The sequence below is a fragment of the Sorex araneus genome, chromosome X (genome assembly GCF_027595985.1).
Source record: "Sorex araneus isolate mSorAra2 chromosome X, mSorAra2.pri, whole genome shotgun sequence".
Taxonomy (NCBI): Eukaryota; Metazoa; Chordata; class Mammalia; order Eulipotyphla; family Soricidae; genus Sorex; species Sorex araneus.
In genome coordinates, this window is record NC_073313.1 from 233,285,073 (window position 1) to 233,303,943 (window position 18,871).

An 18,871-nucleotide genomic window follows, 5' to 3' on the forward strand; every position below is an offset into this window, starting at 1 on the left:
CCAATTTCAGGATAATTCTAGCATATTTAAAGAAAACACACAGAGAATGGAAAAAAAGATACACTTGCAAAGGCTACCAAGAGACAATACTAAAAGAAGCTAATAAATATATTTATGCCTCAAGAGAGCCATATGTATGGGCTTTGTTGCTGTCCTCCCTGACAGATTGCCCAAAATGACTCCCTTTCCTTACACTGTCCCAATCCAATAAACAGACATAAGCTCCAGAATCCATTCTGCAACTATGAGAAGGGTAAATATCATATAGCATGGAGAAATTCAAGGTTCCTACGACTTTGTGACTAAGGCAGGTCCCCGTGGTACCATGTATTTCAAATCATGCCTCGTCTGTGAATATGTGTCATTCTAAATAGGTAGGCTCGCTCTTTGGAGAGGAAAGCTTCTCCTCCTATTTGCTTTCCTCCCCAAGGTTTTCCTCTATGTTAGATGCTTCCCCAGGGTCACTGCAGGGACTTAGTGAATCAGTTGACATGAAGGAAGAGCAGGTTGATAAATACTAAAAGTACAGAACTGGCCTTTTCTGTGTGGCTATGGTCCCCAGGAAACCAGCATAAATAGCGCCTTGCATTAATAGCTTTCCAAGTGCCGTGTGTGATTACGTCCATCCGTTATGTCAGTGGCACACGTACATAGAAGTCAGCGGCCCTTTCACGCCAGCCCTCTCTGCGGAATAATAGACCCACAATAAGAGCTGGAGGACAAGGAGTTGATTCTGATTTCAGCATGAAATCTAAAAGGAGTTCTGAATCTTTTCAGTAAATGAAGGCCACCCAATCAGTCAGCTGGGGGACATGCTCCTGAATTGGAATTGTTAGCTTCCCTGATAAAATAGAAATATATATATATTTTAAAGAAAGAACCTCAGCAGATTATTTTATCGACACAATACCAGAGGAAAAGGATGTATTCTTTTTGAGGACTTTTTTTCTTCGGTATAATCTATTTTTCACTGGAAAAATAAGATGATGCTATTTTATACATTAGTATAACATATAAAACATTATCATTTTTAAAGTAACCTGATCACAATTTCAGAATTCATCTTGGAGCTTGTTTCTTTTATTTGACTGGTACAGAGTAAGGCTATAGGGTAATTTTGGGCAGTATGTCAGCTAAGATAGCCACAAGTCCTATTTTAAAATTGCGCTAGAATCTCATATATTCATATTTATGTGTGTATTGCATTTTTTCTTCCAGTGTCTGTAATGCTTGTTTCTTTATAGACCATATTCTAACAAAAGTCACCTCTTCCGAGGTTTATTAGCCACTTAATTAGAAGGCCTGGGGTGCAAAATTAGACTCAAGTTTAAATCTCACCTCCGTGTAGCTCCAAGGGTGATTGAGTTTCTAAATTTACTCTCACCTACAAAAAGTGGGGGGTGGAGGGAGCACTACTGTCATTTTCTAGGGGCTTCATGAAGATCTCTGTACAAGATACATATTTCTCATGTCATCCTCCATCCTTGAAAGTCTGTAACTGACCCATCCTAGACATGCAGTCTGGGGTGGTCCTCTTCCCTTCCAGGTAAGTTTTAGTATACTGTTTTCTGTGCTGAGTCCCCTTGTCTGTCCTTTTCCTTAGTGAGCATACAGTGGGTCCAGCCATGGGGGAGGGGCAGAGGGGAGGAGGGAACTTCCTTGCCACTTCTCACCATGTTGCCCTCCCCACCTTCCCTGCCCTCTCCCTCCCTGTGCCCATCCAACAGGTGGATGCAGCAATGACCAGCTAGTGCTTCACAAACTTTGAGATGCTGGGGACCTTATTCCCAGAGATGCTGATTCTGGGTGTGGGTGGGCCAAAAAAATCCACATTTAATGAGGATAGTGGCCCCCAGGGGGTCTCCAAGCCTAAGGGATCAAGGACAGTGTCTCTTGTCATAAAGCCTAAGGTCTCCCTTCCCCCCGCCCAGTGAGTCTTCTTCTTGGCATCTAACACCTAAACACTGAAGCTTTAGTTCGAAAAGATGTGCACTCCTGTGTTCATTGCAGCACATAGCGTAGCAGCCAGGATATGGAAACAACCCAAATGTCCAATGACAGGTGATGGAAAAATACACTGTGGTACATACTATGCAGCTGTAGAACGAGATGAAATCAAGCAATTCACTGCAACTTGGACCATCGTGTTAAATAAAAAATCAGAGGAAGAAGGTTAAATATAAGAAGAGGCTATCATATCTGTAGGGTACAGAGAGACAAAATAAGGGAAGAGACAATATGAAATAATGGCAAACCCTTATCCTTGGATTAAAAGTATGATTAACAAGCAGTGGGGTGGGGACAGAAAGGGAGGGACAAGGAATAAAGATCGGATTGGTGGTCACATTGGGACAGTGGTGGAGGATCTTAGGCATGATGGTGGAGGTGGGGTTCACCAGCTTTGTGCAGCCATGAACTTTAACACGATTGTAACCTTGTTGCCTAAAGTGTAATTTAAGAAAACTCAAGGCTAGTGTGTGCAGTTGGGCCAGTGTGGCAGCAGACATTGAGTGTGGAAGGGGAAGCGAGCCCTCCAGCCTCTTTAGAGAAGGGTCCACAGTGGCAGGGACACTGAGCTGGCTCTTGGAGGAAAACGGGGAATTTTCCAGGCAGAAATGTAGTGGATCCCATGCAGAAACAGCCACCAGAGAAATAAAAGACAGGAGGGGTGGGTTTTCAGAGGCACCGAGCAGGTACCGTAGGGCATGTGTTCTCAGGACCCACTCCATCCATTGCAAGGGAATTTTCAGTTCATTCCTCTCAGCCCAGAGAACGTTTTTATGAATTATGGCGGTGTTCTCCGTTGAATCTGTATGCTGACGACCAAGGCAGCATATCCCTTAGAATAAGAGTGTGTCATTTAATTTTTACATGCCCCTGCTTGGGAAACCCTAGCTGGGGGCGGGGTGGGTAGTGGAGGGGTCTTGCAAAGGAGTGGCCACCAGTGAGGCAGCCAGAGCCCAGTGGCTCAGAGAGAAGTGATTTCTCTCTGTCTGGCCCTTCCCAGGAGGTACCCAGCAAGAATGGGCACCATTAGTTGGGTATGGACCAGCATTTCTGAAACTTCTTAGGCAACATAGCCTCTTCAGGTTTCTGGGAATGAAGAGATGGTACAGCAGATAGAGTGCTTTTCTTGCATGCAGCTAAATTGGGTCCAGTCCCCAACGCCCCATATAGTCTCCTGAGCACCACCAGGAGTGATCCCTGAGTGCAAAGTCAGGAGTAAATCCCGAGCATCGCTGGATGTGGCCCAAAAGCAAACAAAAAAAAATCTGCCTCTGCTAGTTTCTGTTCCTGAGTTATTCATGAAACAACAATTATGAAGGTTCCTGCATAGACAGTCCCTTCCAAACAGAGGTTTTGCTGCAGTGTTGAGAGTAGTTAACTATTTTGCATATATAACAAAGGGCAATTTTTGCTTTGCCTCGCCTTCTTTTGACATTTGTTTTGATTCTGCTTTCAGTATTTTCCCTTGTTCTTTATTCCCTCCATTCCATTCATTATTATTGATGTTGTTGTTGTGATCACCAGGGTCACACATCAGGCTTTGGTGCTCATACACTCAATTGTGGACCTTGCTGAGGATTGAGCTCCTTAAATAGTGGGGCTTCTCCACATACTCACTCACCTCAGGTTGTGTTCTTTACCTTTAGTGGTGGTGCTTGCTTATATTTTGGTTATAGTGCTCACCTAGGGTTTCTGTGATGCCAAAAACACATGCTCACTTGGAGTTACACTTCCCAACTGTGGTGCTCACACATCTCTTTATTTTTTTTTACTGAGTTTCTATGGTTTATAGTCCATAAATAATGGTTTCTCATGCACCTAATTCCAACATCACCAGTGTCCCCCTCCTTCTCTCAAGGACCCAACTCTCCTCCCTGCCAACCCTAGACTCAATTGTGTGGATCAGTTCTCCCATTATGCTGCTTTTGGGTCTTAGTTGCTATCTTACTTTATATCTTTAAGTCCCACATATGAGTGAAATCATTCTGTTTCTGTCCCTTTCCTCTTGACTGACTTCACCCAGCATGATAGTCTTTAGTTCCATCCATGTTGCTGCAAATTACATGATTTTGTTCTTTGCTAGAGCCACATGATACCCCATTGTACCACAAAATGTACCACAAAATCTTGATCCACTCATCCCTAGTTGGCCATTTGGATTGTTTCTCTTGGTTATTGTACTAAGTGCAGCATTGAACATAGAATATGTATGTACTTTTGAGAGTGTGGTGTTTTTGATTTGGGAATAGATGCCAAAAGTCATATATCTCTTTAGTTGCAGTGCTCACCTGGAATGATATCCTTTATTTTGGGTGCTCAAACCTGTAGTGTGGCCCCAAATCCCTTATTACACCAGGAATTCCAGACAGCAGAGCTGTCAGGCTCAAACAGCAGAGCTACTGGGATAGCACTTGGCACATGTGGCAGCACCAGGGATTGAATTACCTTAGGCTTACACAGTGGGCATTCTAAATCATTAAGGTACTACTCCGTTGCCTGTACTTTCCTTTTTTTTAAATGCACATGTAAAATAAACAAAAAATGTAAAGAAAAATGTTAGCTCAGTGCCTTAAATGTCACCCTCATCAGCATCCACTGATAAGGTCTGCTTTCTTTTCCATGGACATGGTTCTAGTTTAGTTTTTGGTGACTTTTTTTTAAGAGAGTGGTGGTAAATTACATCATTTCCATAGAAACCAATTTCCAATCAACAAAACAATGTTGTAATTAGCAAAGAAATTATGTTAACCAAAATCACATGCAAAATTCTAAGTGGAGGTACACACGGCAAATAGATTCTTGGACTATTTGGTGGCAAGGAATTTGTACCATTTATGGGATTGATTAGCTTTGTCTTTTTGATACTCCAGTATTATTATGTATTGAGAGTTTATCCATATGCTAAATTGGCACATATCTTATCCCAGAAATGTGCCTCAGACAGTGGGATGAAATATTCATACACTGTGATCTAAATCATTGTAGGGTTCCAATGTAAAATGGGCAGACAAAGAGATATTAACATTACAAGTGATGTTACCTCTGATGAAAGGAATAGAGGGAAACCAGGCTTGGCCTGATGGGCAAATCTAGTGCAGTTGTCAACGCTTACTGACAGTCTTAGGGTATTTTTTGTTTTGTTTTTTTTTTTAACTTGACTTTGTATGTCTAGTGTAATTCAGATTTATTGTTCCCATTATTTAATTTTCCTGGTGGTCACCATTTTGAGGCAGCTTTACAAAGGGTTGTGCTACACACACACATACACACACACACACACACACACACACACACACACACACACACACACACACACACACACCCTGTCCCCCAAAGCCTTCACTACCTGCTATAGAAAAGTAGGTTCAATTTTGTATGTTTGGCAAATAAATTTTACATGTATTCATTTGTCACCCCCACTACATTCAGATAAATTAATTCCTTCCCCCACCCCCTAAATGCAAACATGTGCCGAGTAGAAGGACCCAGGAGTCCCAGCAAAGAGCAAAATAAGTCAGTCCACAGCAGCAGCTCCTTGATGAGGAGCGAAGGGGTCACTCAGCAACAATGGAGTGGGGGTGCCGGGCTAATATTTAAACAGAAGACTTGCTTGTGTGAGAAGTGAAGGAAGAAAAGTCACAGTAACTTGGAGTATGGTGGTCCAGTGGGTAGGGTTCAAGAGTAGGGACAGAATGGAAACGAAGGGGGGATAAAAACTAACTTCCCTGCTACCCTTCTGTGTTCTTGGCTGGCCCCCCTACAGTGAAAGCAGAGGGCCAAGGAAAAAGACATTGATTATATGTGCACCTAATGTAATCATGGAATCAGCCTGAGGGGAAGTGAAGAACTCTGCAGGTGATTCGAAATTCAGGATTCAGTGCCTCCTTAACAGAGATGTAGATGTCTTAGAAGAGAGTAAATAATGTTAAGGAAATATGGCCAGGCCCCTTTGAAGACTAGCTGGGAGATCAGATAGTTTGTGTCCTAGTTTGGCGGGGTGTGGGGTTGGTTTTTACCCTCCTCTCCCATGCCAGTGGCCAACAGTCTGCCCTCTGGTGAAACTCCTGGTTGGGGCTGGGGGCTTGCAATTGTCACGTTCTGTTTTTGGAGGACCTGCCTTTCAGGATTCAGAGAAATCAACTCCCTGCATTTGCTGTGTTTCAAGTGCCTATAGCTCAAAATAATACATTGAAGTGCCGTGTTTCAGGCTGCCTGTTCTGCTGTCTCCTTTCAGCGGCAGAACAGAAAAAATAAAAATAAAAATAAAAAAAACAGAAGCCCAGAGACTCAGCAGCCCAGCCTGGCACCAGGTGCAGGCCCGTGCCCTCCCCTTGAGGGCCCTGGAGGCTCAGGAGAACCAACCACACTGGTGCATGTCAAACCTGGAGCAGAAGCTGCAGCCATTTGAGAGATGGGTGTGCTGAAACCCTGACTAGATTTATTTTCACAATTACTCCTTAGTGAAAGAAAGGATTCTTTTTACAGCTTGTGACTCACTAAGCGCGTGGCACTATTTGGGCGACACCAGGAAAGCCTCACCGCAGCACTGAGAGTTCTCTCCCCAGCAGTTTCCATGTTCGCTCTCTTCCACATGGGATAGGGAATGCAGCTCCCCGTCAGCAGGCCCTCCCAATCGCCCTGCTCTGCCTCTTTCTTCTTCCTGAGACTCCCCGGAGGCTTCCTTCTGCTCAGCTTGGCAGCCGGGGTGGGGGGGGGGGGGTTAAGGCAGCCCCAGATTGAAACACTTCATCCCCAGCAGAGTCCAAAATTGCCTGCAACTGAATGGAATGGGCCCAGCAGTTTCTCTCCCCCTCAGTCTCCCTGAAACAAAAGCCTGGGAGACGGAATGTGGCCTAGTTTTAACTCTTGGCCATCTCCCTCTCCGGCTGCTGTGGCAGATTGATTTCTCTGACTTCCCTTTGAAAGTTCTGTTTTCATTCCTCAATATCCACCAGCCCGTCCTGCTCTCCAGCTTATCGCCCACTGACAGTCCTGTGGCCGCTCCCTATCACAGCATCTTTATTTATGAAGAACCCTGGGCTTGACGGGCTCAGCCAGCCTCCAAATGAAGCATTTTGTCACTCAGCCGCCGCAGTCTCCAGATTTAAAGAAGAGTCTTCCACAGAGCAGGAAACGATCGATCTATTCCTCCTAAAGTGCTTTCTGAGTTCTTTTCTTATTGTTATTATTAGTCCTTGATAGAAAGGAATCAGGACAGTGGAAACATTTTTGTAAAATGAGGCTTTGGCGTGATGATTAACTATGTAATAAATCGGAAAAGCTTCACCACGGTGAGCTCCTCTCCTTCCACCTGATTGCTTTGCTAATAAAAGCTTTTTTTATGGCAACAGAGTAAAATTTTACTCTCCAGGCAGTTTCTATAAAATGAGAAGAGGTGATTTTGGAAGGAGGAAGGACATGTTTGAAGCCTGTGAGGTCATCCTGGGTTTTATCTGTGAGCTCAGTTTACGGAGAACAGATCCCAGCTGTCTTATAAGGATCCGGTACTCTCTGGAGGGCTTTAATTTACCATTTAGAGAACTTTTAGTGATCAGTGAAAAGCCAAGTAAAGAATTATGCATTGTCAAGTGCAGAGGATCACTATGGAAAATAAAAAGTGCCTATTGCCTAGAATTGTTGCTGATTCATGGTGGGAGGTACACATCTCCATAACCGATCACCACCCCAGTTTGCAGACAGAGTCGTTCACTGCCTCTTTTGATTCTGAACCAAATTCTGTGCATTTGGTAGATATTACTACGCATTTATCCATAATTTTGTATCTCGAATGATTAGATTCCAACAGTGACAAGATTTTCATAATTTTTGCATAAATGTGGCATCCATGCAAGCAGCACAAAATACCAATTAAGAAGTAACATTTTTTTCTCTTCCTCTTTTATCACTATTTCCGCAGTAGGTTTGATGGGTGATGCATTGCTTCATCTTTCTATTTGCTCCAAAAATGGATATATGTCTCGTCCCTCATATTTTTCACTCTTTCAGTGATTTTTGTCAGGCAACCTACAGTAAGATCATAAGCTTGAGCAGAAATTTTCTGAAATAGACTCAGAGCTCCCTGGAGACGTGATGGTTCTGTGTGGACCTGTAACAAGATCAGAGTTACAGGTTGGTGTAGAACGAGAGTCTCCCATCAGACTAAGAGATCTGCTACAGTAGGAAAAGGCAGAGCTCAAGCCTCCTGGAGTGCTGGACTACTGCAAGGACATAATCTGCAGAAGACCTGGCACAGTGCTCTACCTGTTATGCTCACACCTCAGATTCGATCAGCTCTCATTGTGAAGTAACTTAGGACTACTGCCTGTCTAAACAAGTATTCCTTGGAAGGAAGCACACGGACTTCCTGGGAGTCATATTGTCTGTTATCACTCCTCTCAGAGGTCCTCACTCCTACGCTCTATATCTGGTTTTGTTGGCACCCTCTATCCTTCAGCTGGCACCTCTTCCAGATGTACCTCTTACATACCTCCCAGAAGATGCAGGACAACCTTCAGTGGCTCTAATAAAATCCTTCATGAATATATATTGGCAGGCCTTGGGGCAGCTGGAAGGGGTTGGACCTGGTCTTTCCTCTTGGTCCCTTGCTTTGAGCTGGTACTGGCTGGGGTAATCCTGGCTCCTCTACGCCTGCAGAGGATGGACTTCCTCTTCCACATCTTCTCCCAGTTCTTTCCTTCATCAATTCTGCTACTACCTCCAAAGCAACATTTCCAAGAAACCTTGGGTGCCCCTTAACTGAGGTTCTTAAGCTGGCTTCTTCAGCTTTGTCCACTCCTCAACACTTTTCACCAGAGAAATTTATATGCAACTCCAGCTATATAAAACAGTTATACAGAACAAGCATTTTGCACATAATAAATCATAAATTTATTTTAAAGGCTATTTTCTGTGACCCCCTAAGCACACACATACACAAACACACACACACATTTATGTGACCCTCTGTGGGGTTGTGGCCCACATATTAGAAGCTGGGTTCTAGAGGGAGTGTGGGTGCTTCCTTGGGCGCTTCCTCTTTGCACCTGATCCGGGTTTAGGTTCAGCCTCTCAGTTGAGAGCAGGGGCCTGACTCAGCAGGGATGGTTCAGCCTGCCTTTCTGCATGTGAGTTTTGCAAGCAGTCATACTTAGTGGTGCTTCAATTACTAACACGCTAGAGGACAATCTTTAGATGAAATACCTAGGGGAATGGAAGCCTGGTTTGATGCCAGCCTCGCCGGCATTTTCACATCCTCAAGTGGGCATTAAGCAGATTAGCAATTTATTGTGTATAACCTTCATCCTCCTGTTGCTGGCCTAGAGGTCTGAACTAACCACAGAGTGAATATCCAGCTTTGTTTAATATATGTTAGACCTGGGGTAATGTATTACCAACCCCTACATGTCCATCCAGTAAATTCTCTGCCCACATGATTGTGCTAACAAATTTAATCAACAAAATCTTTTTTTTTTTTTGGAAAAAAGAAACAACCTCAGTCTCATATTGGCTGGTAAAATGAGCAAAGACCTTTCTTTTCACACACTGGCTAGGGAACTCCGGTTTGCAGGATCTGTGTCCTGTCTGGGGACTGAGGGACGCCTATGTGGGGCTGTCCCAGCATCCACCCTGCCCTCTCCCCTGCTGACCTTCCCAAAGGACATCTGAGGATATTCGTGCCTTCCTTTACCTGTGCATGCACATCCCTCAGTGTGCAGCATGCATGATCCCACTACCTGCAGACACTCCTTAGGAAACTTTTGGTTGACTGAGGCTAGGGCGATTTCCGATTTCTTCTTGCCTTCATCATTTTTTCTCTTCCTCTTTTATCACTGTTTCCACAGTAGGTTTGATGGGTGATGCATTCCTTCATCTTTCTATTTGCTCTTCCAGAAAGAATGTTAAGATAGTAGGATCCTAAAATGCTCTTTTAACCCATGACTATATCCCTGGCCCCAAAACGTTTTTGTTGTTTGTTTTTGCTTTTGAGCCATACCCAGTGCTGCTCAGGGTTTATTTAGTCCTAGCTCTGTGCTCAGGGATCACTCCTGGTGGGCTTAAGAAACAATACAGGGTGCTAAGTATCAAGTCCAGATCTCCACATGCAAGGCAACCACCCTACCCACTATACTATTGCTCCTGCCTCACCAGCCCAAACACTCTTGCCTGGGAAATTATCAGGCACTCAGCAAAGGATTGATGAATGAACATTTTATTGACCTCTCTCTTATAGTGCTTCTCTCTGAGTCTTATTCCTGCACATCCATCCTAACCCCATGCAACTTGACTTGGTTCTCTGCTGTTACCTACAAGGTCCCAGAGCCTCTGGCTCTGGGAAGTTCTTTGGCCCACTGGGCTCTGATTTCTCCAGGCTCTTTTCTACCCAGCTCTCTGTTTCCTGATTCTCTGTTTCTCTTTCTTCTCCTCCCTTTCTCTGGGAAAGTGGGCATTCAGACATTTTCTCCAGATTCGCATCTTATCTCCCTCATAGTTTATCCATCCACCTCGCTTTTCAGAACTGACATAAACCTACCCTTTCTAAAAAGATTATTTGTTTGTTTGTTTGTTTGTTTGTTTTTAGCTTTTTGAGTCACAGCCAGCGATGCTCAGGGGTTTTTCTTGGCTCTGCTCTCAGGAATGACTCCTGGCGGTACTCAGGGGACCATATGGCATGCTGGGATTCGAACCCAGGTCAGCCATTGTGCAAGGCAAACGCCCTAACCACTGTGCTATCACTACAGCCCTAAAAAGATTCTTAAAAACCTAGATTTGCTTGGCTATTTCAAGTGAAACTGTTATTTGTAAATTTGTCAGAGAAGCTGAAGATATGTGATAATCAAGGATATGAGCCTCTTGACTCACCTAGCATTTCATACAGCTAATGGATGTTATTGGTGGTCTCTGGGAAGAAAGGGAAGAAATTAGTCTGAGACCGCCAGAAAGGCGAGCACAGAGATGGAGGAGACACTTCTTACCATATACCTTTCTGTAACACTTGTTTCCCCTACTTAAAAACACACTGACATGATGCCTGTGTAATGTCAATAAATAATGCATCATATCATCTGATATGCTCGTTATGCCAAAGTGACCATATGTAGTGACCTTCAGCCATATGCGTCATGGAGCTCGCTGCTGTCCGCACTTGATGGATTAGGCTTGGAGCCCAGTAGTACAGAGTTTGCCATCCAGTGCACACGTCACTTCTTTCCATTAGGGTTTCCTGATTGGAAAGATCTAGCTTCTCAGCACACAGCCCTTTCTCCCCAAATATTTGGCTTAAGGAGTCTCCAAACCCCTCAGACATATCCAAGGAGCCACTTCTTATCCTGACAAATATCATAAAATATTTCCTCTTAAGAGAGCATAAACCTTTAACACAATACATTTTAAAAGGACCTCTGATGGGGCAAGGGGAGTACATCTGGAACAATCTGGGTAGTAATGTTATGATGATTGTAGTGTAAGGAAGTGTGTGAAACTTGAGTTCATAATGAAACTATGAAAATAAGCAAAATATGTCATTGGTTACATTGGAAGATGCTAAGGAACCAAGTATTATCTTGAAAACTTGAATAATAAAAAAGAAAGAAAGAAATAGTAAAAATAAAAATAAAGGATCAGGATTTATCCTGCTTTATCTAGACAAATGATTCTGCATGATAACCAAAAGGGAATATTTATTCTTCTGGAAGAATACCAATAAATAAATGAAGAGGAAATTATAGAACATGATTATCCCAATTTTGCAAACCCTGTTTATCTAAACAGTGATCATCAATGGCTGCTGATGTCAAGAAGACAAGAGATGTGAGGCCAGAGCAGTCATACAGTGGGTAGGACATTTGCCTTGCATAAGGCTGGCCCAGGTTTGATTTCCAGCACCCCATATTTTTCCACAAGCACACTAGGAGTTGATCCTTGAGCACAGAGTCAGGGATGAACTCTGAGCACAACCGGGTGGGGCCCAGGAATCAAGAAAAGAAAAAGAGATAGATGTTTTATTTCTTACAGAGTTGTTATTAGGTATAGAAACATGAATACACTCACTTGTGTTTTTCTTTACAAGAGGAAAATCTGTGAGTTGCTTCATTTTGTTTCTGCCAGTTGAAGCATAAAACAATGTATTCCTCCTGAAATTTAAAAAAAAATCTGAATCTAGCCAAATTTCTATGCCTGGTAACAAATGAATAAGAAATATAAATGAGGGGCCGGAGCGATAGCACAGCGGGTAGGGCATTTGCCTTGCACGTGGCCGACCCAGGTTCGATCCCCGGCATCCCATATGGTCCCCCAAGCACCGCCAGGAGTAATTCCTGAGTGCAAAGCCAGGAGTAACCCCTGAGCATCGCTGGGTGTGACCCAAAAAGCAAAAAAAAAAAAAAAAAAAAAAAAGAAATATAAATGATATGGTTAAATAATACCATAGATATACTGTCAGCACAATTCATATTCTAGCCAAGTCTGTAGGCTTGTAGCCAACCTACTTTCTTCAGCAAATAAATTGTAAATGGAAGGAAGCCTTCATTTAAAATAGATATGAGTGTTAGATGGCATAGAGGGCTAGAATGTCTGCATTGCATACAGGTTTGACTACACGTTCCCACAGCACTGCACCAGGAGTAGCCCCTGCACCAAGAGTGCCCCCATCAAAAAACAGATTTACAACACAGTCTTGTTGTAAATAGACTTTTGAACTACTTGAAATGAATAGACTTTATTATAGCCCGGATCAAATGATGTATTGGAAAAACTGCATGAACAATTGGGGAACTTTAAATAGATAGCTGGGAACATTAAACTAATTGTTAATGGTTTTAGATACTGTAGTAATACTGTGCTTAATTATACCCCCCAGTAGTCTTGTCTTTTAAATACATACATTATTGCCCAAAAGTAGAGAAAGAGTATGGGGAATATTGTCTGCCACAGAGGCAGGGCGAGGGTGGGAAAGGGGAGGTATACCGGGGATATTGGTGGTGGGGAATGTGCACTGGTGGAGGGATGGGTGTTTGATCATTGTGAGATTGTAACCCAAACATGAAAGCTTGTAACTATCTCATGGTGATTCAATAAAATTTAAAAAAATTAAAAAAATACAGACATTATTTAAACCATTATTTATAGTTTAAAAATATATTTATGGTTCCAAATGAAAAGTTAAAAACTGACATCTAGCCTTAGTTTTGACACATAAGGTATTTTGTCAGTACATATGTCAGTATTGTTTCTGGGAAAAGAACTAAGATTTGGGATGAGAGAGAGATAAACTTTCAGACAGATGATGACCTGTACAGATAATGCTTTTTCAAAGGGCCAATCAGAAATTAAATGAAATTAACAGTGGTGTGGGGGAGTTCATTTGAAACTGAAAATGCTTATCAGGGGATTGGGCATTGACTCCCATTTCAGAGCATAGAGGTAGGTGACCCTGTGTCTAAAGTGGGTTCCAAAACTATCTGCATCAACAGTTGCCGCTGCTGGCCAGAATCCCAAGGGTGAGTGTGGAGATTTCTCAACTGCAGGCTGTGATCACCTGAGTGCCAGCTTTATAGGCACTTATTATTTTGGTTTGGAACTTGGGGATTTATAGAGCAAAATATTCCCAAATTCAAACTTGAAGCAGAATAGTTATGGAAGTCCAAACTCCTTTGTTCTTTTAGATTTTCTGACTGATTTGATTAGCAGACATCACCACGTTATACTTGGGAATGGCCCTTCCATGTTGCCTTATTTTGGGAAAGGCAGAGTATGCTGCTGGCATTATAACACAGAAATCTTTATGGTCATTTTGTTTTGTTTCATGAAAATGATTTTTCTTTGTACTTATGGTGCTTACCAAAAGTTTTATCTTTGATAAAGAGTTCTTTGCTTTTGTTTTTCCCCCCCAGCATCATTGACAAAGAAGTTTCATTAATGGCAGAAATGGACAAAGTGAAAGAAGAAGCCAGTAAGTTGGTTCTTTGATTTAAAAACATGTTGGTGGGCCAGACCGATAATTCAGCAGGAAGGGCATTTTGCCTTGCAAGCTGCTGACCTGGGTTTGATCCCAGCATTCCCTATGCTCCCTCGAGCATTGCTGGGAGTATGGAGTACTTCCTGAGTGCAGAGTTAGGAGTAAGCCCTAGGCACCACTGGGTGTGGCCCCAAAACAAACAATAATAAACATGGTGGTTTGGAAGAACTCTCCCAATCAAAACCAATTCAAAGAGCAGACTGACAGTGATACAGATTCTTAGTGAGGTCTTAAAATTTCCTCCTGGAATTCTGGGTCATGAGTTCTATAACCTTGGGCCCCTCACTTAGTGCCAGAGACCTCAGTAAATTCATGTGGCAGAAGGATTTGTAGGACCGACACAGGAGAGGGAGTCAACTGAGTACAGTGAATCAAAAGGAAGTTTTGTACAGATGAACTTGATAGTCAGTTGAATTAAAAACAAATTTTATCAAATTAATTAAATGTTAGCCATACGTTTTCAAGCCATCGCAGCTTGGAGATCTTGCAATATTTCTTCTGCAGTCACTTTTCTCACTTGTTTTTTTTTTTTCTTAGATTCAACTCACCAAATTTAACAAATAATTTAACCTGTAAAATTCATCTCATTTGAAACTTAAATTCTCCTTAATATTTTGAATTACATTTATCAGTTTTAAAGATCTGTGGGGTTTTTTGGAACATTTCAAATACCTAAGAAGTCTAACTCTCAGACCTGGTGGGCTAAGTCTCCAATGCTTTTAAGCAACATTTCTAATATTAATAATTAAGACTTAAAGATGTACTAAATGAAGTTTTCTCAAAACACTCCATTTTTATTTAGAAACCTCAGTTTCTAAAATTAATCCAACTTGTTGACAACTGCCAATTTAACACCTGTAAAGAAAAACTCTGTTTTAACTTGAAAGCACAAGTGTGATTGTCAGATATGTTTAAATAATGAGCCTAATCAGATTAACTTGATCATAGAAAGGCCCAGAATATGAGTGCTCTGGGCTTGACACATTATCCAGATCCCTACTCAACTTCTCACTCTCCTCTGCAGCTGGTCTAAGCAGAGTTACCATCTCGCAGAAGCTAAGGTCCCCGTGCTGGAGCCCTGCTCAGTTAGAGTCAGTGCCACACCAGCATGCTGAGCCCTCTCTTTTTGAAATCAGTCCACTATGTGAATGGAAATCCTAAAACCATATTTTCCATCTGGGATTTCGTTTTCTAATCCTCATTGCCCAGGCACTTCAAATTTTTCATCCTTGCCCAAACTTTATCTCAGGAAGTAGATCAGTGGCAGCCTGTGTCTCCAACCAGGCTTCAGCTAAATTGCTTTACCCTTGACTAGCCTGCCTTTCTTTTTCCAGAATGAAGGTTGTGACCCAGTTCTTTCTTCTCTTTGCATCTTACTTGTCTAAGACTTTGATCAAAGTCTAATCATTTTCTGGAAAAATAGCTATCAATATTTGTGAAACAATATTTATGTATGATTGTAAACATTTTAGTATCTAAAAGATAGCAAGTTCTGCTAAAAGAAACTAAATGTGATCTAGGATTAAGCTGTGGAGTAGATAGTTATACAGTCTCTTTGATTGTGAAATTATTCTTTAGAAGTTTGTTGATTTCTTCAGTATAAGGAGATTGCCACATAGATTTCCCTTCATTCTCAGGATTTAAATCACTTTATTTTTCAGTTTCATGTCCTGCTGTTAAAAATTCTTATCATCAACACTAACTCAGAATGTTTTCACTAGCACCAAAATAAAAATTTAAGAGCACCGTTTAGTCACCAAGCAACTAGTTATCTCACGCTGTGTTCGGTGGTCTCGCGCCACTTCCCCACCTGGGACGGCCAATGCCAGGGGCAGACGAAGGAGGAAAGGAGGGCCAAGTTGGTTGGTGATCAGTTACCATGTATTCCTTTCTCCCCACACACCTTTTTCAATCTCACTAAGCCCCTCATTTCCCTCTCCTCCTGTCTCTCTTGCTCGTCTCTCCATGCTCTGACTCGCTGCCTTGGTCTCTCTCTCATCTCTCCCACTGTTGGAGGTAGCAACCACACCTAGGTCCAGTAGCACAATCAACATAGCAAAGCCCTTCCTGATCACCTGCATTGGACTCAAGGGCATATACCACCTAAGAGTTTTTCTCTTTTCCTTAGTCCAGTAACTTAATTAACATCTTAATTAATATGTTAATTCTACTTCTTAATATTAGTTATTTTGTATAGACACAGTAAGAGATACATTAAGCTTGTAGGTGACTCTCCTGGGGATATCTTGCTATAGATCCCAGACTACAGTGCTCAGGCCAGGTTAATTTTTCCTAAACCTTGCAGGGTCCTAATCTAGTTGTTACTTTTTGGATCATGACAGAATTTGTCCATGACCGTGCTCTTAAGTTATAGTTAAGTATTATGGCGCTTTGGCCTTCCCCATCTTGATGCCATGGTAGCTCACAGCTTGCCCTGGGTCCATCCAGTCCCTCATTGAGACCCTGCTTTTGGGGTACTAGGAAGTAAGGGCAACTGAGGCTTGAGTCGAGAAAACAGATGCCCAGGAGTGAATATTATTTGGAGTCAACTCCCACATCACAAAAGCATAGCATTAACTGTCTCTCTGTGCCTATAAAAAAAGGACATTCCTCTGGATTAACCATGCAAAGGACTTAGAAGAAAAAAGCAATATTTACAAGTTAACAGAGTCTGATTAGGAGATAAAGGTGATTGACCGGATGGGGAAGAGAGCACAAAGAAAGAGTTTACAAATAAACACAGAGCAATGGGAGCACTATGATGGAGTAACCCAGTAAACCTAAGCTCCCTGTGGCAAGGCAGAAAGGACAAACCAATGTTATCCTACAGAGCATATGTGCTCATTTTTAGAAGAGTGAGCATTCTTAAAACACCCCAATTCCATTTTTAATACATTTTGTGCCTCCTTGGGACAATAATATTCAGTGCCAAGGCCTTTAGAATTTGGAGCACCTTACTAGGAGGCAGTTCCATTTTTAAAAGTTATCCAGTCAGTAAAGATTCACTGCTCCCTCTCGGTGCTCAGCACTGTGAAGAAATTGGGACAACAAACTAAAAACATTGTCAGGCTAGCTGAAACTGCCACATGGGTCACCTGGCTCACCTGATTGTAATAATTGCTGGTATTGGTTGTGGCTGTAGAACTTCACAGCACCTTAGGAAAGCTGCTTTTCAGTGACAACAGTGTTTGGTAAAAACATCTCAATCCAGGTTTCACCAGTTTACTAGCTGTTTGTCTTTGAACCATTTTTTTTTCAACTTCTTAAAGTCTTAAGTTTCTGTTTCAGAAAAGGGGGTATAGGAAAAGTCTTGACAACAGATGGTTACTAGAGAGATCCAGTGAGAAAATAGAGGCCAGCCATTTAACACGCTGCCTGATACTGTCTGTGTACAAAGAGGAAAACCCCTTATTGATGAAGAGGTTGGTGTACATGACAGTCAGAAAATGGAGATCAGCTGGGCAGGCAGCCTGTCTTCGGATTGTGCTTCTCTCTCAACCTGAATGGCTCCACAGATAGGGCAAGAATGCTGAATTTCTCCCCATGAATATTAACTGCCTTTGAGGCCATCATCTTGAGCTTGCTTTATTTTATATCTTGAGTGTTTTTCACATTTTTTTTTATTTAGTACACAAGGTATAAGCTATTTTTCCTGAATTCTAGTCTGGGATCCTATGTCCTTCGTGGCACCTAACACAATACTGGAAGAGGAAAAAAAAATATTTACTATTTCCTAATGTTTAAATAAAACAATGCAGTGAGTTAAGTAAGATTCACTACTAGTGAACATTACCGCAGGAAGTACATTCTAGGTCACTATATTTCACTTCATTAGTAACCTTTGTGATGAGTATTTGTGAATATATGAGGCAAATATTTTGTGTAAGTTATTTCATATGATTCCACAAGAACATTCAAGTTACATATGATTGCTACATTTCACAGACAAGGAAGTCAAGAGTATTGCAGTGCTAAGATTTGCTTTGCCTATCTAAATAATGGAATGCCTAGCTAACCATGTGCTTCGGGTGTCAGATTTATTATGATATAAGGAGAAACATTATATTAACTAGAATACATATGCATTAGCAAAGAAAATTCTAACTTTGCCAGGAAAAAAATTTAAGGAATGAGAAGGATTTTAAAGACACTTTGTGAGTGAAGAATTACTTCTGTCCAGACTCCCAGTCCCCTCAACTCCCAGAATTTCAAGATCACCCTTTGCTGAGTAGGAGTATTTGAGAAGTTATAAAATATTTCATGTTTCGAACAATATTAGTAAGCTTCCAAGAACTTGAAGAAATTTATAAATCTTTTGGATAAAATGAATCTCAACATCTCAAATACTATTTATGAAAGTACATAAATAATATTAATCAAGTCCTTAATTCAGTGAAAATATAAGCTGTATAGAACTGTCATCTACAGATTTCTGAAAGGATGTGTCTTTGAAGACGTGCTTCTTACTCTATTTTAAATTATAGGTTCAATGAATCTTAGGATCCAATGTGTTTTGTTTCTAGCTTTTGTTTTTATGATTGATGTTTTGAGGTAAAAATGTTGGCTTCCACCAAAGGATACATTTTGACTTTATATCAAGTTTTGAGAGTTTTTCACTTTTTTCATAATGAAAAGCTTTGAAATGTTAATGAGACTATATGTAAAACTCATCTCAACACTTGCTGATGCAAAGTATTCATTTTCATGCACATTTGAATGAGTGTAAACTTAGAATTTATTGGTGATCTTGCACCTGCATTCCTATTTTAGGACCAATTTATAACTATTTCTAAAAAACTTTGGTTTCATATGAATGCCCAAGTTCTACTTGAATCAAAAAAGAACAATTAC

The 18,871-nt window shown here is 41.6% G+C and overlaps 1 protein-coding gene across 6 annotated transcripts in view; it reads left to right on the forward strand.

The window, feature by feature from the left end:
• The window catches only part of SPATS2L (spermatogenesis associated serine rich 2 like), a 202,974-nt gene that overhangs the window by 171,279 nt on the left and 12,824 nt on the right, over positions 1–18,871 (forward strand). For all 6 annotated transcript variants that reach the window (XM_055122610.1, XM_055122607.1, XM_055122608.1 and 3 more), the window contains one exon: positions 13,896–13,954. In XM_055122610.1, coding sequence (XP_054978585.1) covers positions 13,896–13,954 — 59 coding nt within the window. The remainder of the gene's footprint in view (positions 1–13,895; positions 13,955–18,871) is intronic.